At 38.7% G+C, this 25815-nt stretch overlaps 1 protein-coding gene across 2 annotated transcripts in view; it reads left to right on the top strand.

The window, feature by feature from the left end:
* LOC108001103 (uncharacterized) overlaps positions 1 to 24902 on the top strand; it is a 31309-nt gene extending 6407 nt beyond the window's left edge. Inside the window, exons 1-8 of one of the 2 annotated variants that reach the window (XM_062073096.1) lie at positions 1139 to 10351; positions 20420 to 20900; positions 21002 to 21480; positions 21623 to 21816; positions 22083 to 22393; positions 22483 to 22539; positions 22653 to 22832; positions 22925 to 24902. In XM_062073096.1, the coding sequence (XP_061929080.1) occupies positions 9777 to 10351; positions 20420 to 20900; positions 21002 to 21480; positions 21623 to 21816; positions 22083 to 22393; positions 22483 to 22539; positions 22653 to 22832; positions 22925 to 22966 (2319 nt within the window). In that variant the 5' untranslated portion in view covers positions 1139 to 9776 and the 3' untranslated portion in view covers positions 22967 to 24902. Of the gene's footprint in view, positions 1 to 1138; positions 10352 to 20419; positions 20901 to 21001; positions 21481 to 21622; positions 21817 to 22082; positions 22394 to 22482; positions 22540 to 22652; positions 22833 to 22924 lie in introns of those variants that run through there. The other variant, XM_017061962.3, reaches the window with a different exon arrangement.
* Positions 24903 to 25815: the final 913 nt, after the last annotated feature.

Below are 25815 nucleotides of genomic sequence, written 5' to 3'. Positions count from 1 at the left end.
TAAACGTAAACTTTCCAATATTTCGAGGATTGTTTCTCGAACGGAGAAATGTAGATTCGGGGTAGGAAGCAAGTGAATAAGTAAGTGCCTCCCTTGTACGGTTCCCAAGAAATAAATCATTCCTCTCGAACCACCTCGGTGACGTTGGGGGCCATCTGCAGCGTCCGCGGTGAAAAATCTCTCTCAGCCGTGTGCGTGTCAAGGTTGAAGGTTAAACACGCGCGGCTATAATAAGGCGGGATACAGGGTTGAAGCGCAATTATCATAGATTATTCGTTCCGAGAGCGCATCCTCTCGAATCGTATCCTTCGGATATCTTGGCAACAGGTAATAAATAAAATATCACCGATGCCACGTAATCTCTGCGATATCCTTGCCCCCCTCCTCTCCACTTGTTGTCGTGCTCGTCGTCGTTGTACAGTGCCGTGCAGATAGAAATCGAGAACGAAGACAGAGGCGTTATTATCATAAACACAACAGTCAGCAGTCGTGAAGCGATCCCGTTGGAAGGTGGGGGAATATCCGAGTGAAAGAGAGCGCGTGGGGAAGGAAAAGAGAAAATGGAAGAGAGAAAGAGGAGAGAGAGAGAAAAGAATCTATTGTTAGATCGACTTCGACCTCAGAGAGGAGTAGCGCAGTTGGCGCGAGGAGAAGGTGACGTTTTCATTGGTCTTTGATCTTTGGTATCCTGGTAACGCAGCAATGACGTCATCCGGTGATCCAAGCTCGGTCGGTTACCATCCGTTACCATCAGCGTGCAACACCAACCCTCGGGCGTGCCTCCCAGCCCCTGTGCGTTTCACCACCACGGTCAACCCCCTCCTGCAAATCTCCCTCGCAATTCCGCCCTCCAAACGGGCTCTGACCCCTCTCGCGCTATATCGCGTTTGTAGCAATAACGAGAGAAAGAGGAAGAAAGAGAGGGTTCTCTTCGCCGCGATATGGGTTCCATGGGTTCCATCTTCCTTTCAACCCTTTCGCTTTCGTGCTCGAGGGGGGAGAGAGAAAAAAAGATACGGGTTTTTTTTTTCGAGCGAAGGAAAGAAAAACTTTCCGTTCCTCTCTGCCTTATCGACGGGGAGGAGTATCGATCGGCCGCGTATTCGTTAAGGGGATACGGAACAATATTCGATATCGATTGTTTTCATTTTAGACTTTAACGTTGTTTTGTCCGTCGAGCGAGCGACTTCGATGCGACGTTGGAGCGATTTTGCAACTGTCGCTGCTCTCTCTCTCTCTCTCTTCGTTTCGACGAGTTTCGAGGTTCAATCATTTATTGTCCGTAGCTGGATATTCGTACACGGAAGAATAATTTCAACCTCTCGTTCTTGCGCCCGGTCGGTACATCGATATTGTGGGTTGTCCACGCTTCTTCCTCCTACCGAAATAATTTAATGTCGCGTAATAAACGTTGGATTTACGTGCAATAAAAGCGGGATAGAGCGTATCTCTTCGACCCGCGTTTCTTCCTCGAACGTTTCTACTCGTTTCTTCAAATTTATATCGAAGAGAAGAAAAGGGATAGATCTTTTTAGACAAATGTGACCGTAGGCAATTTAAATTCTAATTCTGCTTCTGTTTGTAACAAAGTAGGATTAAAAGCAACTGGTGTTCTTTTTTTTTTTCTAGTATACATATACACGACAATTTTGGTCGACTGGTTTAATGCAGAAGCAACAGGCGCTGTTTCCTTCGTTCCCTGATACTACTCGTCAAACTCGAATACAAAACTAGACCCGCTCGGGTTCTCTATTTAAATAGACGGGGATTTGTGAAGGTTCGAAAATGCAATACGACAGGTTTTCTGGCATCTGTGCCAGAGAAGGAAAAAGAAAGCCGCTCTTCTTTCCTACATAATACGTTAAATAATTAGAAACTATTTTTTACTTTATCAATATAAAGAAACATTGTGAAATTATTACATAAAAAACAAATTAATCCGTTTTAACCTATCGAGGTGTTCATAATCGAATAGATTGCATAAAAAGAAAATGATGTAATATTTTCCTTTTTTTTTCTTCTTTTTTTTTTTGATTCTTCGACGTGTAAACGATCGTCTCGGAAACGTCTCAGCGTTTTTGTACCCGGAGTAACGGGGACAAAGAAAAGATGAATTAAACATAACTCGGTACAACCTATCGGATGGTCATACTTTATACATTACTAACCACGCGACAATGCATCTGCTCGGTTTTCTCTTTTTCTCTTTTCCTCCTTTTTTTTTTATTTTACCGCGCCTCGAAGCGTCCATAAACGCCGTGCAACTTCTTTATTATTAATTCTCGTCTTATATCCATTAAGATCATCTAATGATGTGGTGGGCTCGAATGTACATGTTGCGTCAACAGCTGGGAAAAGGGACTTATAGGATCGCATCGATTAATTAAGGTATTAAATCGAAAGAGATCGAGAGGAAACGTGTGCAAAATCGACCAAGAAGAAGACGACTCGTATCGTTCGATCCTCAGTTTTTCTCGCGTGAAAATTCCAAGCAGAAGACTTCAACGCGACGTAGCACGGCGAACGTTGTGCTCCACCGCGTCCCACGCTCTCCCGTCATCCCTGAAGAATTCTTTTCTTCGCGCTCGAGGAAACCGTCGTCCAATTTTAGACGTCGGTCGCGAAATGATCGATCGTATGCTTTTTGGAAGCGTGACACGTGGAACAATCGCTGCGTAATCTCCGCGAGGCGAGGGCAGAACGATTTGGAAAGCATCTCGGGATGTTGACGGATTTGGAATTCTCCGGAGAGACTTGGACGAAGTCGGCAGGTTTTGGCAGGCAGGCAGGCAGGCAGCGCAGGCAAAGAGAGGGTGGCTTGGACTTCGGTTCGGATGGCGGGTATTGATCCTAGCGAACCTAGCAGCGGGGTGGCTGGGACCCCGCCTCAAGGATGAAGGGTGTCTCCCCTTCTCTCTCTCTCTCTCTCTCGTCCCCTTTCGCTCGAGCCTCGAACAGTCGGCCGGCGTTAAAGCGGGACGAGGATAGGGAGAAGCTCACGCGAGTGGGGTAGTTGCCCCTTAAGAGAGAGGGGTGAACCACCTAGAACGTGTACCAAAGATACCATCCCTTAGGCCGGCGTAATAAGCGCGGCCGAAGTGGTTGGAAAAGCGGGAGCGAACGATGGAAGCGATGGAAAAATATCTGGAGAAGCCAGGTGAGCCCACCGAAGCCTCCTTTTCCACGCTAAATAATAATACGCCGTGTCGCCCTCTTTTCTTCTCCTCCCCTCTGCCCCCTCCCCTCCCTCTGCCTCAGCGGAGAACCAGCGGAGCGAGCACCGCTTCTCTTCCTCGCCTCGCCGCGCCACGCCAATCCGAACTGTAAAATTTCCTCGCTAACCGCACGCGCTTTTCGATATCCGTATACACACGTACACGTACACGGGGATTGGAGATGGACGATTCCCTTTCCTCGTTTAGGAGCGAGAGGATATCGCATTTTTCCTACTCGTGTGTCTTTATCGATAAGTTGCGCGCTGGCTTACCAGCCGATCGTCGTGACGTCACACTTTTTTCTATGGTAACGCAGATATACTTTCTTGCGTGCGAATGCTTCGACCAGTGAGTCACTGACTTCAATGGCGCACTTCCTCGGCCGAGTATTCGCCTTGTGCATTATGCCTCATCGATCGTTCGATCATAGCTCGAAAACGCGGTATTTTAAAATATCCTTCGCAACCATGTTCGTTGTAATTTATTTTTTCGGATTAACGTTGGAAGGATCCTCTCCTTGTAGATATCTTGTATTTACGAAAAGGGTTAGAGAGAGAGAGAGATAGGGAGAGGGGTTATCGAAGGGAGGATAAAAAGATAGTAGCAAACTGGTCACCGGTACCATCTCACGGCCGCCCTCGGGCAGAAACTTTTCGATCCTCTGCGTGCTCGGCGAATGCGCCGCAGTACGCATGCTCCGCTCTTCCGTACTGGCACAGACTCATGTGCGAAGATGGGTTACCACCAGGCACATCAAGTTCCGATTACGGTTTCTGGCGACACAATATACATTCCCATGCTCGTGAAATTATTATGACGACAAGGCGGGATCGTAATTTCGCTTTCGTTTCGATCGATCAAAATTTGGATCGAGAAAAACGCTTTCTTACATTATTATTTGAAATCGTATTGATTCGAATATATATATGTTTTTAAGGATTATGATACTTTTTTTAAGGATTCGGGAACGAACATTTTAAGAATAAATATTTCGATACGAACTTTTACTTAATTGGTCCCCCTTCCGAAATAACAAATATAAAATTAATAATTTATAAATGATATTAAAGTGTAAGTTGGATGCGATATACTTTAACGAAGGAAAGAAAGAAAAAAGAGGAAAATTATAAAAAGAACGATTACACGTAACATGGTGATAGAATTGATTTTCATACGTAAACGCGTCGAATCGAGAACGCAGCCGCGGCTAGAGAAGCAGAACGGCGACGAAGGTTACAGTGACGACGACGTTTGAACGGCGCAGCCTATCACGGAATATTTCCGTTTCTAGCAGATAACGGTTGGGACAGATTAAAAAAGAAAAGGCGGTTGAGATCGAGAAAAGGCCGGTAGTTCGGTTTGTGTGGGCAATCGACGGCCGAGGCCAGAAACCTCGTCCGTCCTACGAAAAGGTATTTTTCGACCTGTATCTACGAGTCGTGTCGTGTCGAAACGGCGAAAGAGAGCCCCGCAGCTGCGCATCCTTCTTGGTCGTTCTCCAGGCGGCCGTGTCTGGTGGCCCCAGAGTTGGAGACGCCTCGGCTTATTTCCCTCCTGTGCCAGCTGTGCGAAGCGCCCGCACACAGCCTGCCCCGCTAAGACGAGACCGTCGACGTGACGAGGATGGACAAAGACGAGGATAGACGTATCGGGTTCTAACGTCGGGCGGAGAGAGAGAGAGAGAGAGGGAACGACCGTTCTAGCCTACCGACAGAGAACGAAAAGCGAAACGTGCTCTAGTAGCCGAAACGGAGAGAAAGACGAATAGCTGTGTGTCGCGATGGAGTGGAAAGAGACGCGCGGCTATTTCTCTCTTTCTCCCACCCTCCCTCTCCCTCTCTTCCTTCCTCGCTCTACCTACGTTGGATCAAGAAAGAAGAGGAGACTTGGACAACGAGGGGGAAGGAGAAAGGTTACCCTCGATCGTTTGATGGTGGGGTCAGGTTGCCACGGAGGTTCGGAGGGGAGAGTGAGACCACCGGAAATCGGTCTGTCCTTATTTGAGAGACCGCGTGAACCACACGGAGGTCTGGGCTTTCGTGCCTGCTTCCACTCTTTTCGATGGCTTCTCTCTTCGATGCGGCTCCACGCGGTCGAAACAAGCGAACAAGCACCGACCACGCATCCAGGCAAAAACTTTTCGAGAGAGAGAGATCTTCTCTTTGAAGATGTGGCCCGTTGGAAATCGTTGAAAAGATCTGCTATACGGACGGATTGTTGTATGGACGTTTTTCCACGGATGCCAGTTTTTCGAGAAAATCGTTGAATCGTTGGACGCCAGGAGGGGAGAAAGAGGTGTGCGAAACGTGGGGGAGATACCTCCTAACCAGCGCGTTCGTCGCGCTGGTTATACGATATCGCAAAAGGGGGAAAAGATGCTCGTCGAGAAGCGATGGGAAGCTGTAGCATTGCAGAAGAACGTTTGTCTTGGAACTGGAGCATCTCTATACTACGTCGGCTTGTCGAAGACCTTCTCTGATATCGATGACGATACGGCAGATTATTTTTACTGCGTGCTAAAAATAACAAGGAATAACTTTTGATTTTTTTTTTTCTATCATCGAAGATTCGTAACGAAGTTACGTTATCTTTATTACCATTAAACTTTCATAAAGATAAAATTATGAAATCGAGAAATCGTAGTAATATCGTTAGAATTAATAGCGAGTATATATTGAAAAAGAGGCTTTGGAAGCGTAAGGAGGAAAAATTGGATCGATGCAAACACGTGATAACAACTATGAAATATTTACACTTGCATTTTATCTAACAAAGGTAAATCTGTCTATACGTCCAGGGAACGAACCAATAATATGTCAATTCAAGACCATTAATCCAACGTATACGCAGAAGGGCGTTCATTATCTGGTACGCGTGTCTTCATTATCAAACCAAAATGGTCGATATGGCGAACCGGGTATCGTTAAAATAGATTGTTAATTCGTTTGTCTCGCTCTTGAGGATCCTCCTCGAACTAGTTCTTTATCAGCGATAATTAACTCCGCGTCGGGAAAATCTAGATTTCGCATCGTGAAATGCAACTTTGAAAATTTTTTTCTTCCTTTCGATCTTTGTTCACCGCTCGATCGATATCTATCTTTTTTCTTTTTTTCAATATAATTAGTAATCGCGATACTTTGATAGAAAATTTTACTTTTAAAGAGAGAATCAATTTTTCCCGATCTTCTCGTGGCTCGTCCAAGCTTCGACTCGTCCAGCGGCATTTTTTAATCGAACGCGTTCGTTCGTAAACGATGCTAAAATAGGTAGAACGGCAACTATCCGAGTAATTTCCGGAGAAACGAAGCCTTTGGAAGCGTTTAAGGTGTTGCAGAGGCGTTGTCGTGTGCCAACATCCCCCGTGATCCCTCGCTCGACGCCAGATCTCCTTCCCCTTTTTTTTCCTCGAGAAGGTTGACCCTCCTCTTCGACAAATAACACACATCTCGCCGAAACTGTCGAACGTTATTCCACCGTTATTCCAACTTTATTTCCGCGTTTCCTTCTTTCTTCCTCTGCCTCGGTCACGATCGATTCGGATGATCTGATAGGGGACACCGATCCATCGGTTCACGGAATTTTCTTGTATCCAGACAATTAACCGGACTTATTGATCGTGCAGTGCAATACAGTTTCGGTTCGGTTGCGATCGAACGGGGTCAAGTTCTCCTTCCTTTGTGCCACATAAGATGCCATGAGAACCTGATTAGCGGCGATAAAAGAGAAATAGTAGCGTGTTCACGCAACGAAATTCAATCGAAATGGAATAGGACGCGTGGAAATGGGATACGATTCGCAACGTTTTTCCGAATTCCGAGAGAAAGAAAAATTGTCCAAGACTCGAGATGTATCTCGAAAGTAAACGGCTTTGAATCAAATTCAATTTTTTCTTGCGATTTTTATTTTTCTGATTACGTCGCCGGTCACGGAAAATTAAATTCCGCGATGCGGTGGGGGACGGAACTCTTTATCTCCCGTTACTTTCATTTGGCTGTAAAATGGCGTGTCTTCCGCCTTGTTCGCCAACCCGTTAAATTAATCGGTTTCTTTTCGACTCGTACGAATTTCCATTCCGTTTTTAAATTTCGAAGTACAAAATTGTGCGTATCACATCTTACGTTATAAATACGAATAGAAATTATTTTCGAAAAAGTGTATTATCGCGAGTGTGCACAATCATACGTGATAACGTATGCAAAGAGGCGATTACGCGTTGGAAAAGTCGGATGGATCGAAGATTCCACGCGATCGAACTCCTTCGTTTCGAGTATTTTTAGAGGCGCCCTCTTATACGGACGTTACGTACCTTTTCGTAACGAGGCGAAACACGTTATGCAATTTTCCAGTTTCTCTAGTGAGGTGCAATAATTTATCCAGTGCCAAAAAGAACGTACGAATTTCCAAGTGCGAGAGACAAGATTTACGAAATATTCTCTAGCGCGTCCATCTTTGCTCGATGCACAATAGTCGGGATTCAGCGTGCATTCTTGCAGACAAAGCTGTTCACAGAGCCGAGGAGAAAAAGAGCGCGTAACCTAACGCCCCTGCGAGGACCAGGTCGAGGAAGCGCAAGTTGGTCGAGGGATGGCGAGGAGAAAGGGAGAGAAAGAGAAAGAGAGAGAGAGAGAGAGGAAATCGGTAGCAGTTGGCTATACCGGATAACAGAGGCAAGGAGGACCGCGTGGTTCGAGGGGTGGCGAACCCCTGAAGGACCCTAGTCGGTAGCGGTGACCTCCTCCCTCTTTTTCCCTGTCTCCCTGGTCTCTGTTCCTTTCCAACCCTGCCCCCTCCACGGCACTCGTCATCCCTGCCGCGACGGCACCGGAGCACGATCATTGGTTCACCGGTTTCACGCAGACACGAGGAGGCACACGCAGCTGCCACTGGCTGTCTCTTGTTCCACGGCCGGACCCGATCGGCCAGTCCGAAGGAGAAGCAGCGCGCGTGCAGTAGTTAGCACGTTGTCTGTCACGCGTGATATACACCCAACACGAGTTGTTTATTAGACGATCGCAGTATCTGCACAGAACGGCGGCTCTGTTTCTTTCTCAACGTGCCATTATCCTCGGGGGATAAGTTACAACCATCCGTTCCCGTTCTTTCCGGTCGGTTACAAGAAGAGACGCGGTCGCCCCTTTGGTGTTTCCTCTCGTGGCTACCACGAGTCGCACTTACACAAGTTCGGCGATTTTCGTACACGCTCGTCGACGATCGTCGCTGAGCCACCGTCATCCGTCGCCATCTTGACGGTCCGCCCACCAATCAACGTCACGATCACGTAGCGCTGATCGTCACGAACGGAGAAAGGTACACGAGGCGACACCTTTCGCCGGCAGCGCGGACCCGTCTCTCCCACGTGTCGCGGAAAAAGACGTGTGCGACACGCGCGTTCCCGATCGTCGTCTTGTTGCCGTTGCCCTTTCTCTAATTTACAACCCCCACCCTCGAGTAGTGGACGGTCGATTTATACGAGGCGCGCGACCGCGTGTGCGTGTGACGTTTTGAATTTGACTCGCGAGGAAGTGGTGGCGTCTATCGGGAGGCCTACGCACACATCGTTTTTCGGTACTCCGCCGTCTCTGCTCCCTTTCCCCCTCCACGCTTCTCGCGTCTGCTTGTCTCTTTCGCTCTTTGCTCCTGGCCCCCTTCTACGTCGCCGGCCACAGTTCGCAGGGCGTCGCACGCAGGGCGGTACCGATGCCCTTTCGACCTCCCGCGGTCATCCAGAGTACGCAAGAGTGCTTCCGTCGCGTGACTGTCTCGTTCTCGATTCTCACGTTCTAACGACACATTTGTACGTTTGAGCCTCTTCTGTTTGCAACGGTCGTCCTTTGAGAACACGTTCGTTCTCCTTTTGTCGCGCACACACACACACACACACACATTCATATACACACGTTCATACACGTGTCGTGCGTCGTCTCGCATAGAAAAAAAAATCGAGAGGATCGGACCAGGGGAAGGGGATTTCGAACAATTTGAACATTTAACATTTCCATTTTTGCCGCGCTTCCCTGTGTTGTGTGGCTCCGCGTACACCCACGTGCGTCTGTTTTGAGTATCCAAGTGTCAACGGTTCCTGGCGAAGCGACCAAGCAAAACGCATCTAGTCACGCGTTCTCTCACCAAAGCGAAACGAAAGGGACTGGTTGAAAATCTGTCCTTCACCGACCGAGGATCGAGAAAGAGAATTTAACTGGAAATAAGAAGAAGGAAAAAGAGAAAAAGTATCGCGTACATTGGGATTAGAAGACTGTTTACCGACACTGTATATCAATCGGTAGAAACGAAGAATCGCTACCAAACTTCGTTACCCACTTAACACTTTCGTCCAAAGATTACCAATCCTCTTCTGCCTCGTGTCAATGATGAACAACATTGGTGTACGAATTGTGAAATTGTGAGTGAACAAATTCGTGGACAATGATACAGAATTTCCATCCAGTGTCGTTGAACATGTCGTAGAGACTTTATCGCTTTTATTACGTGTCGGTCGAGCGTGCGTGAGCCCGTGTGCGTGTACCATTCGATACGAAGGAGACAACGGATTAAGAGGTTAGGATGCCGCAGTGCGCTGTGGCTACGTGCCGCAATAGTCATCGTCGGACCCGCGGCCGTCGTATCCGCTACCATCGATTCCCCCAGATACCGGAAGTGCGCTCACGGTGGGTGCGCGCGTGCGGTCGCGTGCCCCTCTCGAATGGCGAGATACCGTTCAACATACAAACTGCACGTATATGCTCCCTCCACTTTACCAACGACTCTTACGAGAAGGATATGGAGCACCTTGTGCTCGGTCTTCCTGTGCGCAGTAGGCTGCGTCGTGGCGCTGTACCGACGATCGGCGTGCCGGTGAACGTGCAGCCGGTCACCAAGATGCTGGTCGAGGACGCGAAGCGTTCCCTCCTCAAGGTCACCCATGCTAAAATGTTAACCGACCAGAAAGTGATCGGCAACATCGGTTTGGCCGACAGTAAGTACCAGCACCATCAGCCGGCCACGGAAAGGCGGCAGCAGCAGCAGCACCACCACCACCAACACCAACAACGTGCCAAGAGTGGCAATCAAGTGTACCAGGAGCAAAAGATGGCGGGCATCGACGTACTGCTTGCCCTCGGACTCAAACCCGCGCCACGGTGAGTCGTTTTCACTCCACGATTGCTCGTCCTCGATGAGGAATTCGAGGGCAAATCTGGTACCGGAAGTGATAAGATTCTTCGTTCGTTTCTTATCTGTTTAGATTATTTCCGTTTTTCGAAATTCTAATTTAACGAATAATTTTTTGACGGAATTTCGATTGTTGGAATTATTCCGTCCATTCCTTTTGCAACGAAAATATGAGAAATTAATCTTATCGATCAACATTAACGCGACAACGTCCGTGGAAACGTCCGTAATTATAATGTAAACGCGCGCGGCAACCACGAAGACCTTCAGCGCGACCTCTTCTGGTAGAAACGACGCATTGATCCACAATCGCGGATCACTCGAAACTCTCGCCGTTTTCTCTCGGTATACGAGAGCAACAAGAAACTATACGTGTCACGGAGAAACTCGAGAATTTTAATTTTCGCGATTTCTTCTCCGAACTTTAGCCACAAGGTGACGCTTCGACGTTATCTCAATCAGAAAAAAAAAAATAAATAAATAAAGAAAAAGGATTATTTACATAGAATTGAATGGCGATATAATGGTATTTCTTTTAAAGATAGGATAATAATTTTTTACAATTTTTTAATTCACGATACACAGATTTGTAATTTTTTTTTTTTCAATTTTATTTCAATTCTGAAAGATAATATTTAAGTTAATGCTGCATAATGAGTAATAAGATAGTTATATAATTTTTTACGTGCACAAAATAGCTATTACATGATTACAGTTAGGAAGGTCTCGTTAATTTTTCTGCAGTAACGTGATTCAATCGTAAGCCTATTACTGCTAGGGAGTGCGATGCATGGAATGGTTGAAAATTACAGTTCACTTTCTATGAAATTATATTGGAACAATTCAAAATCTTGAGATGAGATAATTTATTTATTTTCAACGTAGATTGACTTATTAAAAAAATTATTGTATCTTGAATTGTAATTTCATAAATAACGGGGATAGAGATTTTTAGAAAAATCAGGGATTCGAGAATCCACGTAATCTGCGCGCGAACAAAATATAAAAATACGTATTATATTCGGGCATAAATGGCAAAATCTGCGTAGGTAAGCGAGAGACGAGCTGGAGAACGCGTCAAAGACACGAGGACATCTCTCTACGTAATATCATGGACTGCCATTCCGCATTGACCAATGAAATTTTACATCTTTATCTTTTCTCCGACGCACGTGCAGATAGTGCAGATAATTCTTCAACATCTGTCTTCGTTTTTAAGCTCTTCTCAGATATTTTATCCCTTCCAGTTTAATCACATTTTTACGCTATGATCCTTCTCTTTTTTTTCTTTTCACATTGCAGTCGGTCCATTTTGATAAAAATACTTTTATTATTTACAACTCGATAATCTGTATCTGAATTTCGTTTCACGCGCATTATTTTTTTTTCTTTTTTTTTTCAACATTTTTGCTTCATTAAAAAGATAAAAATCGCATAAATCGTATTTCTTTTGATTTCAACATATTTTCACGCTTTCTTTTATATAAAGAGAGGGGAGAAAAGGAAAGAGAGAGAGAAAGAGAGAGACTTAATCTAAAAGTCGAAAAAGAAAAGAGCAATCTGAAAAAACAGAAGAACGATCGGTCTTATCGATGCTCAGAATCGTTATCTCTTCGGTTATGATCCAAAATAATGATACGTGTAGATATATTATAAACCTTGTCTACAATGTTTTGTATTATTCCTTATCTTAACTTTGTTCGCATACCGAAGCATATATATATATATATATCAATTGCTCTAGAAACCTATTCTTAAACTTATATCGCTAAGAACTAAGTGTACTTCTCTCTCCCTTCCGATATCAGCTTAGTTTTTTCACTAGAATTTCATTGATTAATTTGAAAATCGTTAATTTCTTCGCAAGTTGATAATAAATCGATTTATCGTCCAGAATAAACGTTTAACCAAACATGTAATATAATTCGAAATCGAATATTCACGAGTGAAATATTAACGACTCTACCGAAGAAAATTTCATCGTAAATTTCATCGTGGCAATTGATAAAAATACGTGGATTCCGATGGTTTCGATGTTTAAAAAGTGAAAAGCATCGTTTGCAGGAGGATGAAATTGCGCTCTTTGTGCAGGCACCGTTAAAAGTTTGGCCAGATGGAAACGGCGAAAAAATGATCGGCGACAACCCGACCATCTTTGGTGCACAAACAGTCGATCAGGGTCGTCTCCGCGACGGCGATTTGACCTACGAGCGACCTCGGACCGAGAATCGACCGTCCTCCTTTCGTCATTCCACTTCGTGATATATTGTCGTTTCTCGTAGAATGCCGCGTGATCTTATGTGGAAAAGGCGCAGAGCCGGGCACAATGTTTTCACGGCTATCTTCGTCGGTTCTCCTGTATGTCCTTGGGCGTGCAACATTTGCCCGAACAGAACTATTTACATCATAGTCCTCCAACGGAACACGTGACTCGTTTCGGGAATTCCAACGCCAGCGAAGCAATTTTTATTACCGGCTATCCTCTTAAATACACCGTTCTCTCCCCTATCTTTATTTGAACTATTGCAATTTCAAATAAAAATGCTAAAATTCCGCGTGGTTAATGGTTTTAGATCGTGATCGTTATCTATCCGCAAATATTTTTTTGAGATGTTCATTTTATTATCTTTCACAAGTAGCAAGTTATAGGTAACGGTAATAGGCTTGGTCCACGCGTATATATTTTTTTAGCGTTTGAAACAAGCTTTTTTTTTGCAGTGGAATTCGAGAAAATAATAATTTTTTACGTGGCGCACAAGTAATCTAAACGATGCAGAGTTGATATTACAATTTTTGCCAAGTACAATAAGTTACGTAATATTTCGAAAACTCGATGACTGATGGTATTATAGGTCGCTGTAGACGTTCTTTTTTAACCTATATCTCTATCGTTGTGCATTAACGATTATCATTTGAGATTATCAATGGAAGACGACGATTGAAATTTTTTTCCTCGGGTTTTTATTTATTATCGAAAACAAGATGGAAAATGCTATGAAAAATTCAATGATATGCCGACTATTGGTTGCACGATGACAGAACTTTGGACTAATCTAGACCTGACTTAATCTAATTCAACCTCTGACCGATGCAGCAACGTTCGAGAAAGGCCTTCGCGGTCAGGGACGAGACGACCGGCTCGTTTCTGGCAAATGCACCTAGCCTTGTCGATCGACTATCTCCTGAAATTCGAACCGCTCTGTCGTTTTCGTATCGATATCTCGCGGTAACCTGTTCAATGAATCGTTCCATTTATTAAGAAAATTCAAAGTTAAAAAATTCATTCATTAAATATATATATATATATATACATCTTTCGCTCAGTTATTTTTATAACAATTGGATTCTATTTTAATCCAATTTCGAAATAATTCCTTCGCATATTCGTTTTCTTTTACATTCGCTTTCTCTGCTCTGGTCATTTTTCCAAAAATAACGGCTCATTAGTCGCGTGAAGAAGAACGATGTTCTTTTAAGGGCAATAACGAGTTCCTTCTAAAGGGAAGGAGAAAGATTCAAGCTCGACTTGGTCCCAAGAAATGTTTCGCGTAACCTCGACGGACGCGCGTGGTTCACCAACGCGCTCGAGAACGTCCTTCGCGCTCAGGGACACCTCGAGCAGGCGAGAACGCTCCTCCGATCGTCTGCGTCCGCGAATTAGGTCGAGAGGAACGCGAGCGGGGCGGGAGAGCACGTTCTCTCGTAACCGTTCGATGTCAATAATAATAGCGCAAGTCTCACTGGTATAAAGATTTCCTTCTTTGTTTTTTTTTTTTTTTTTTTACCCTTCTAGCATTTCGCGCGCTCTTGTACTATCTCATATTTTCTCAAGTATGAAAAGTTTCGGGTTAATATTTGTCGATTTTAAAGAATCGTTTGTGTACTCGTAAAAATTCGTTTCGTAATAAAATTTATGATACTACGATATAATTGGCAATGTTGAATCTTAAGATATTTCTTCGATTCGGTGATTTAATATTTGTGTATATAGTAAGCAATTTTGAATTTTGAATTTTGATTTTTTTTAAAGAAAGTAAAATGGATTAAACTTGAATTATTATTATTTTTTTTTATTATTTTATTTTAACTTGTTTTACTCGACCACGAACTTTTAAAATGTAGCAAGCAACGATCAGTTTGGTGGCAGAAAGATGAAGACGAAAATTATTCTTTTCCTTCTTTATTTTTTGCTCTCGTTCCGATGTGCTCTAACGAGAAAAAAGAGTCTCCCTCATAACCATTCGATGTCAATAATAATAGCAACTTCGACGGTGCAGAGTTTCCTTCTTCGTATTCTTCCCCCACTTACATCGACAAAGTTGACCTTTCTGGCGTGACTTTCCGTAGATTGTATGTTGCTTGTATGTCGACCTATACTCTATCCTTATTGTTCCAATTTAACAAATTTTAAATATACTTTTACCAATTTTAGAGTATACATTTTTTAAATTAACACACGAAGTTTTTATTACATTGTAATGAATTATCAAATTGAAATTAACATATTTCATCTATGTACACTTCCTTTCGTAAGAGCAGATTAACGAATGTACGTCATCTTTCATGATTTATTTCTTCGTGTATTGTATACATATAAAATTTGTTTACCGTATACGTCAACAAATAGAATTAATAATATCGTTATAATTACAGTTAATAAAAAACATAATTACAAGGAAGTTCTTCCATTATTTATTTATAATGTAATCTAGAAATTTCTTACCTATCATTCATGGTATTAATATGTTACGGATTATTTTATTATACTATAAATAAGTGTTTAAATAATCGTATTTATAAGGAATATTATTATTATTTTTAATTTCGTAATTATTCTTCAAATGTGCAAAAGTGTGGAAAAAAAATCTATTTTGAGTAGAAATATCGTGTTTTAATCGTACACGCGAACAATGTTTGAATAGGACTATAACAGCAACAACAACCTCGAATAAAACAGAGGAGGTAGTAGAGGACAGTAGGAGGAGACGGAGGACGAAAGCGCGCGCTCGCTCGCGAAGAAGAAGTAGGACGCCGCTGCAAGGTTCCCTGGCAAGCGCTTAACCTAACCTAACCTAGCCCAATCTAGGCGCGGACGCACACGCGCGCGCTTCTATCTACTTGCCCCCCTCAAGTCACCGCATTAACCGCGGCAACCCCACCTAAGCTGGTCGACCTGCTGCACTCCGCTCTCTCCCTCATACCACCTCTTTTTCTCCTTCGTTATATCTGTACGTTTCTACAACGAACTGTCTTTGTCGTTTGGACTTCTATTCGTACCCGACGGTATTCGCGTTACTCGCGCGACTTATAGTCGGTTAGACGTCCTTCGTCTAACCGTAAATGCGCGAAAACAGACTCCACGTTCGAGGAGTATGTATATACGCTAGCGGTTCTCGGCACGGTCATAGAACTTTTGTCCGTGAAACGTGGTAGTAGTGGCTTTAGAAGCTGCTTCGACTCGGAGAAAGCGTTGAAAAGGGTTACGCGGCTCCAGTTGCTGCTTTACCAATCGCGGTAATCGTGCTCGATTTTTGCGCGTCCAACAACACGAATTTCTTCTCCGCCGAAAGAATTTTTTTCTTTCTTTTTTACGACAGACGAATGACCTTTCATGACCTTTACCGTTTTACCACCCGTTATAAAGAAATCATCGATGTGTTGCGACAGTGAGTGGCGAGTGGCGAGTGTTCGAGTAAAGACGCGAAACACGGACAATTGGTTGCGATCGGCTCCGATCGACTACGTCCGGCTGTTTCCGGGGAAGAGGGGCCAGAGAAAGAAAGGATCGTCGTGACCGGCGAGCGGGAACGTTCGGTGAAAAGTGCAAGTGGAGTGTGAACGGTGCATGCGACGTGTGTTTATACCACTTAGTTCCTGTGTCAACGGATTTTAATAGCAAGAGCCCATTTTTTTGCGAGTACATATCGCTCGAAATCTCGTGTAAAGCTACTCTCGATTTCGAGGATTACTTTTGGGATCATGTAACAGTCTGCTACTCAAGTTTTGCGATACCCGCGTTTAACGTACGTAGATTAACGTTTTATATATAAAAATTTAATTTATACGTAAGTTAGAAACTCGCAAATCTCTATATCTGATTTTTATGCTTTCATAAAGTTTGATGAAATATCAGTTGACAATTCCGAAATTTTTAGAATCTTTATGCTTTTGTGTTTTGTCTCGTGCTAGAAAAACAAATTATGAAACAATTGCAACACTATCGATTGTTTTCTTTTCTTCGAGATCCTAATTGTGAAAGTTGTTATCTCGTGACCGATATAGGAACCAGTTATATACAGCTCGTGTTTCATCTTGATTCATGACAGTGATTATCATACTGGTTTGAAGAAAATAGTTGGATGGAGTTATTTAATGAAAATTTTGATCATGTTTTAACGGTGTCACCGTTTTATTCCTGTGAAAAAGAGTGAAGTGATATTATATATAGTTTTTTTTACTATACTTTACTTACTACTATTCATGTGTATTTTGTTAAACTTGGAGTGCAAACAGCTTATGATTATATAGTTTCAACATCGCGTTTACGTAAAAAAGTTTCCTTAACCTCAATACTTTTGGTAAATCTGTAACATCGATAGTATTCTCTCTATAACCTCGATTACGTGATCGATATTAATCTCGTCATTATTCCTCTTTATACTTACTATGTATAAAAAAAATAGACGAGAGAACGATAACTAGTGATATTTTATGAGTTCATTACATTAAATTAACATTTAAATTAATACCAGCTTGTATCAATATGGTTTTTATTTCTTGTTTCGTAGCGATACAGCTTTTTCCAGTTTTAATGCTTGCTCATTCGTTTCGAATATTTCAATTACTGTTTACCGGCCGGTTTCACTTTCTCCTTTGCTTTCGCTATCGCTAGAACCAAACAATTCTATACTCTATCGCTGTTTCATGAAGCCAAGGAAAGCGTGAAAAATATAATATCTTCATGAAATACGAATCCTTCAATTGGTGCAGTATAATATATAGTTTTTCTATTATCATTTTAAACGAATTCTCGACAATTGTTTAGAAAACTTTAAAATGTTATTCAAGATAGTGTACTTAATGTTGGTAACCATACATGATAATACTATGATTGTAAAGACACGAAGTAAGTAAAGTGTAGAAGTTTTTTCACACGAATTGATTGAATATTTGGAACTGAGTTTTTTCAAAATATTTTCCATGAGATATTTCAAATGGAAATTATATGCTTCAATTCAAGAATTGTACTCTTTTATTTTATAAGTATTTTGTGAAAAGATTTGATTTTTGAAAAATCACACGAAATAAATTTATGTTTAACGATAGATGAATAATATTATTTATAGATGACATACGATTATATTAAATGCATATATGAAATTTATGATATATTTACGATATTGTTTTGAACAAGTATTTGTTAAAATGGATGTTATCTGATTATTAGCGGATCCACAAATGTTGAAAATGAAAGTCGACCAGTAACCACCTGTTACATTCTGCCTGAAGAAAAGAATGCACGAGAAAACTTAACAGTCTAAATTATACTTAAAACTTTTTAACGCATTGAAGTATAATTGTGCGACATTTTATTAGCCTATATATAAAATATGGAGAATGTACATTGAAAAATGATCATTAGAATAATTATTTTTTTTAAAGGAAGATCGACTTCTCTATAATTCAATGATCGTTAAACGATCGATAAAATTAAATTATTAAAATTAATGATGATAATAATAATAATTATGCAAAATTAAAATTATTAAAATTATGAAATTGAGTGTGTAATTATCCTTGTTTAACAATTTAATTTAATTAATACAATCTTATTTAAATAATATTTCGTGATTTTATATTGTTACATAAACCTCGATTTTTGTTTAAAAATTAATTTTGCTCGTTTGAAAGATACTTTTAAAATGATGGAACTACGATAGATTTTTTTATGATAAAATATTTTTAATTACTTACAATTTATTTATTTTCTATAATATAAACAATAAAACATATTCATTCCGTTGATAATAAAACGCCGATTAAATCAACACCAAGCAATTCGGCCAGACGAAAAAAATTAAAATTAACAGTAATTTATTTATTCCGATTGAAAACTTGAAAGATTCGAAGAAGAGTTCGAGAGCTTTTCAGAATTGGTACCGCGAAACCTATATCCGCGTCTATAAAGTGCAGTGAACGCAAGCGGGTGCAACGAACTTCGTTTTCCCCCTCTTTTATCTTCTCTTTCTACCGTCCTATCTTCCTCTCTCACGTGCAATTTCCCCCTCTGAATCTCTTCCCCTCTTACGAACGAGCACACAAGCACCGTGTTTCTCGTACTAAACCAGACACAGGCGTAGCCTCAAATTTTGGACGATTGTATCATCGTATCTCATTATATCTCACGATGTTTACTTTTCGTTCCATCATCTATTTTATTTAGATTATTGGATTATTAATTAGATCTATCGTAATTAAGAATGGAATTATTTTTTTATCGTTTTCTGCCTCACTTATTCCACTCGTGATCGTACTTTCTTTTATTATTATAACTGTATAAGATCTTTGGATTTTTTTTAAATAAAATTTTATCATTAACTTCACCGCATAAAATTTAAATTGAATTGTACAAAATTGAAATATTTTTCTAAAGTAGCACGAATCGCTAATATGCGATTTTTATCTGCAATCTTCTATTGTTATGTATGAGAAAGTTAAGAAAAAGATAGGATCGTGAATATATCGCTGAAAATAAGTATGTATAAGTTTATTAATCGTTACGTTAAATAATGAAAACAAGAATGAGAATGTACAATTAATTATTCAGAAATACTTAAGTAAACATATATATATATATATATATATAATTAAAATTATAATAATTTTATAATTACCATAGATGTATAATTTAAAAAAAAATATACAAATCTTTATATTTTCCATATCTACTTGTATTTGTTTCGGAGTTCAATTTTCAAAAATTTCAGAAATTTAATTAATTTTCAAATTCTTAAAGATTTAAAAAAAATCAACAAACGATAATAATCCAATTTGGCAAAGGATTTTTCTTTTTCTTTTTACCGCCGATCCTTTCATGCCTTTTATACCACCGTGCATTTTATTCCGTAAATCAACTCGACTATTGTAAATCATAGAGCGTAGATACGCTCCTGTGGAGAAGCGATCTCTCTTGGAAGTAGGCAGTGGAGCGCATGGGAGGCGCGAAAGCGTTAACCCCACTGTGTGGTCACCTTCTATTCTAGTGCGCGTGTAAGCGTGCCTCTTGCTGAGGGTAAACGCAGAACGGCCATGCACGCGTTGCGAAGACCACCGTGGGTCATCTTCGTCGTGGGAGCAACCCCACTTTCGACGCGCTCATCCGCGTCCAAATATCGATCGAAGGCGCGCAATTACATTTCGTAGATTTTTGCTACAGATTTCTTAGTTTTGAATCATTTTTTCCTTCATTTGTCTTTTCACTTGAATATTTTCTTGAGTCTCCTTTGAACATTGTGCATTAAAGACAGCATACTTGTTTCGCTGATTTGAGGTTATTGGGATAATTTGAATTTTTTTAATCGCACAATCCATGTTCGACAATGTTTTCCATTGAACGTTCTTGGACTCGGAGATTATTTTCTATGCAAGATCAAAGTAAAGTTTATAAAACAGATTTATCGGTTTATCGATGTCATATCATTATAAAACAGATGATTTCAATCTAATCTTTGAACAAACAATGATTAATATCTTGATATTTCAATAAATTTCAAACTGGACACTTAAACGCGTAATTTGATCGCACTTAAAAAGAAGATAAAAACTTCATTTTAAATACGCTATGATTACAATAATTACCATATTACAATATTTATTTTATTAATTACAATCATTTGAACCAAGAAAAAAAAAAGTTCAAAAAAACATAAAAGTATATTTTATATATATATAATAATAAATTAACTTTATATCCGAGGCCAGCGACGTAAAATATTCCAAGGAAATGCTTATTCACGGAACAAAACATTTGTTTGCAGCTTGAACAAGATGCACGCAATGGAAGGTGCGGCTGGAAATGGGAAGAAGGTGGACTCGGCCGAGAAGACGAGGGATGACGAATCGTCGAGAGCTTCGCCGAAAGTTCCTCAGAATCAGCAAAATGGCGCGGCTCTTCCGGAAGAAACTGCCACCGCTCCGACCACCATCGAGTGTCTTCGATCCGCGTCGATCAAGAAGGAACCTCTCTGTGATTCGGAACCGGAAGCGGCGGGCAAAAGCTTGTCCTCGGCGAAAACGGTGCAACAAAAACCTGCAGAATCACGTTGCACGAAGAGCAAAACGGAAGGTAGCAGAAAACGGAAATCAACGGATGGACAATTGTCATCGAATGGAAATTCTACCTCGAAGAAATTGTGTATGGAACAGAGGGAGCAATACATTTCTTCTCTTGTCGGCTGTGAGAAAGTTACCGCGGAGGAACTTGCTGCGAGGGCTGATCAACTTCGAGCTGAAGTCCAAGTAAATATCATCTTCCTTTTGGATTAATTAGATTGGTATTAGTAAGATAAAAAATACAGCAAGATAGAATTGTCATTTGGTATTTTTTTCTTCTTCATTAGGCCCTGGACGAATTAGCACGTGCCAAAGAAATGGAATGGAACGAGATTTTGAGTATGAGAAAGTTGAAGGAAGAAGCGTACCTGAGAATTGAGAGACGGAGACAAGTTATGGGATTTATGGAGGGTAACGGACAATTAGCAGATACGTTGCCACCGGCAAGTTTAGCGCTAGGCCCTGAGTGGGAGAGTAGTGGTAATACCACTCCTGTGTCCAAAGAAAAATTGAGTTTCGGTTCTAAGGAAGATCTGCCGGAAGAAAGCTCTCAAGATTCGCCTGCTTTTAAAAAGGAAAAAATTATAAAACAAAATACGCAACAATCGACACCACCCAAACAAGGAGGAGAAAATGGCCGAAAACAGACGGAAGCACTTAGTCCGGAAAATAGACAAATTGGCGAAGGTCGTCAAGGTGCCATTGTCGATGTCAGGTCTATCATTGCTGATTATAGATTGAGGCATCCTGAAACGGTACCACGCAGGTAAGCATAAGTTGGTGAAATATGTCATTTATAATTTTTGTTATTGGAAAAAATTTAATGTTCGAGGCATTCTTAACGAAATAATTTTGAAATTTTATTCTCGATATAATTGTTTTGTAAAATTACGTTTTGTTATTGTTAGGGGTCGAAGAATGAGAAATTCGGTAAATGTTGGTCTTGGAGCTGGTGGAGCCATGGTCGAAACAGGACACAATGTGGATTCAAGACCATCTAGTACAGACTCTTGTAAAAGTACTTCAAATACGGTTGATCCTAATAATTCTATGAGCTTTAAAGATGTACTTGTGCAGTTTGCCAAATTAAGTCAACAACAAGGTATGGAAAATTCATTTTAAAAAATTACTTTTAAAATTTGTAACGATTTATATTTTTTATATTTTAAATATTTAAACGTGATCGATAATTTAATCAGATGAACTTTAATAAATTATTAAAAAAATTAGTAAAAAAAAAATGATATTTTTATACTTGTATGGGAAAAAATGTCATTTTTATATAAAATAATTTTAAACATTAAACGAATTTAATATCTTAAATATATTATAATAATTATTATATTTTATTATATAAATTTATTATAGGTGAACCAGTAAAAACACCTCAAAATTATCCGGATGTGACGCTTCACCCTGTTGCACCATCTCCAGCACCACAAAATACTCCACCACAACAGAGTGGTTCGTTGCTTCATGGAATTCTCACGAAATCACAATCTCCAAGACCTACTACTTTTTCACCTACTTTAGCTAGATTACTCACCGCACCTGAAAGAGAAAGGAATGCACCAACAGCCGCGTCTATACCACAGCAAAGTGCAGCAACCCAGCACCTTTTGCAGACATATCAAGGCTCTAATCCGGTTTCTATCAGTGATCTCCTATCTTCTTCCAAGGTATCTTATTTTTTCAAATAATCAAACATTTATTTATATTTATAAAATATTAAATATAACAATATATTATTTATTTTTATATTTTTTAGGCTCGAACTGAAATAACAATAACACCAGTCATCAATACTCCAGTTCAATCTCATGTGGTAAGTGATATATATATATATTATAATATCTAATGATTGTAATTTATTGAGAAATTTTTTTATCAAATTATTTAAATAAAAAATATATGTACTTTTAACTATTGTTTTTATAGGATGACGTTGAAGAAGAATCAGCAGTAATTGAAGATAGAGAGGCTCGCATTTCTTCAGGAGGTAGGGATGCTAGAGAAGATAGAGACAGTCCGCCACGATGCCAAGGATGTCATGAGCGTGTAGCACAGTTTGTATGTGCTGGTTGTGGCCATCAGTGGTATTGTAGTCGCGAATGTCAAGTAAGATTAAAAATTTAATTTTTATTTGAAAAAATATACCTTTAAAACTATGATGTAAAGTATAATGATTATAATAATGAAATAATTTTTAGGTTGCTGCGTGGGATGAACACTCAGAAGTGTGTTCTGGTTAAAGAACGAGTACATGTTTATTTAAACCTTGTACTCGTGGTATCAGGTTAAATCTTTCAACCTTTCAACTGAGAATAAATCTAGTCAAAAAAAAACAGCCAAGAATAATGCGTTTTGGATACGAAACGAAAAAAGGGAGAAATATTAAGAGAGCAGTGTATATTTTTAAGAATCTTCAAATATGTTTAATCTGTAAAAAATAAGTTTTATTTCATAAAAAAGAGAGAAAACCGTTAAGTTAATAGCGCTTCTTATGAGAGATGAGTATTTACGATGAAAATAAAAATATGAGACTTCAGGCACTTCGACAAAAAAAGATTAGAATTCGAGTTGAAACGATCGTTGCTTCACTGTATCACCGCGTTGCTTTTATCCGTATAAGAACTGAACGATCGTAAATCTTCATTCAGACAAATAGAGAGTATTAACCCTGCTGAAATTAAGCATTTAATATCTTCCAAAGGACAAACTCTTTGAGGAACTCCTAATGTAATGGGAATTCATGATATAAACATTCGTAACAATTTCGTGTACTTTTTTTTAGACTTTGATCAATGCATGACGTACAATGTACGTGCTAGTTGAAAATTTCAAATTTTTTCAAACAAGTAAAAGAAAACAAGCCATAAATAGCTAGAATATGCGCTTGTAATGAAGAACAAAGCACAAAACTGTGTCTCGCGATGCTGTACATAATTTTATACGTATTAGCAGGGTTGTTCAGCGTCAAATTTTAAAAGATTGATTATCCGTGTGCCATGCGTAAGATTCGTTTCATGGTCAGCTTTATGTGTGAAACAAATTTAAATTGTAGATTATTCTAGTGTTTTTATAATATCATTTTGTTTCGTTTCTTTATTTTTTTTTTTTTTTTTCTCTCTCGTTTTTTGTAACTAAGTCTTATTAAGTTACATTAAAATATCGCATTTGATGACCAAAATGCGAAGTACACACGGACGTTGCAGCCTTCGTATATGTTTTGTCGTTCATTTAAGCACGTACAATGCGTATCAAATACCATATTTTATACCACGTTTGTTACCAACGTATAAATTTAGATTTAACAAAATATTAGTCTTAGTAGTAGGTTTAAGATTACTTCTTTTTCCCTCCTCCCCTTCTTTCGTAACTTGTTCGTTGGTAACGTATTTGACATGACTTGAGTTCATTTCTTTTTTTTTTTTTTTTTTTTTTTTAAATTAGCATGTTACCTAAACGACAATTGTCCCAGACATAATCTGTAGTCCAAAGTTCCTACAGGTACACGCAACATTATATATATTTTTCCCAATTATGAAGCAAACCAAAATAAAGTTTTTAATCGTATTTTCATGAATTTTTACTGTTTCTATAACCAATTGCATGTTAAATATTTACTATATAATACTATATAATATTGTTATTTCTCTTAAATAAAATAATAATATTGATTTCAATATTTTTTTTATCACACATGTAACTTTTAATTTTGTATAACTTAATTTTTTCCTCTATCATTTTTTATATTTTTATTTTTCAATATTAAAAATTTTGTAGTGTCATTTTAATTTTTATAACATATTTTATGTAATTCATTCATTTATATATAGATGTTTCATACAAACTGAATAATATTAATATAATATAAGTTATATAATAAATTATATAAACAAATACAATTGAAGTGTATAAATTATTAATATAAAATATTAACTTACATTCGATATGCAAATTGTATTGCATTCGATAATTGTTACTACAAGTTACTAAAAAACTAATGAGTAATAATGGCGGCACTGCTATAACTTATAGTTATCAGAAAGATATTCCTGCGCGGTAAATCAAATTTTTATATAGGAAATTTTTGATTGATAAAATGACATTTCCACAAGCTCATCAAGTTGAATTGATAGCATTAGCTGAATTAGCAGGAATTTCAGCAGTTCCGGGAGTTTATCGGTAATAATTTCCAAAATATATAAGTATAACCTATACAACTATATATAAAAACTTCATTGAGATAACCTTATATATTATATACATGTTCTAATATTTCATAAATACGATAACTATTTATTTAAACATAATAAAAATATATTTTTACATTACAAATTTATATAAAAAAATTAATGTCAAAATTTTTATAATTTTAAAAAATTATTCTTTTAGTATCATATTGGAACTCTTAGCACTTCAAATATCACCAGAGGATATATATATTCTTTTGAAACAAATATGTTCACAATCAACAGAAAATCAAGCTAGTGATAATCCTGAAGAAGTATAACATGTTAACTATGAATTAATATATATATATATACATATATTGTATGTTGTTTTTTTTATTATTTAAATCAATAAATTAAAAATTATAATTTAATTTTTCTAAAATATTATAAATATTATAAATATTTGTTTTAATCATGAAAATATATATTTAATTTAATTATATATTTAAATTCTTTAAACTATATTTAATATAAGTACTTTTATTATGACAATTCTGAAATACATCACTGATACATCAACTATATATTAACAACTATAAACACAACTATAAAAAATAAATAAATACTATATTAAATATTAATAAAATAAGTGTATATTATTTATCTAGATTATATTTAAAAATTTTAAAACAGTTTTTATTTTTTAAAATAATCTATCCATTATCATTATTTCATTTTTATGTTAAAAATATATGAACATATAAAATTTTAATTTTAATTTTATCATTAAAATATAATAATTTTTAATTTTTAATAATCATTCCTAATAATATTTCTTTTTCATAAAATGACAAAAAGATCATATGAAATCATATCAAAGTTTGTTTTTTAAATAAAATTATATATTTTTTAATATATAAATA

Source organism: Apis cerana, linkage group LG3 (assembly GCF_029169275.1).
Source record: "Apis cerana isolate GH-2021 linkage group LG3, AcerK_1.0, whole genome shotgun sequence".
In the NCBI taxonomy this organism is placed as follows: Eukaryota; Metazoa; Arthropoda; class Insecta; order Hymenoptera; family Apidae; genus Apis; species Apis cerana.
This window is presented reverse-complemented; position numbering and strand designations above follow the sequence as displayed.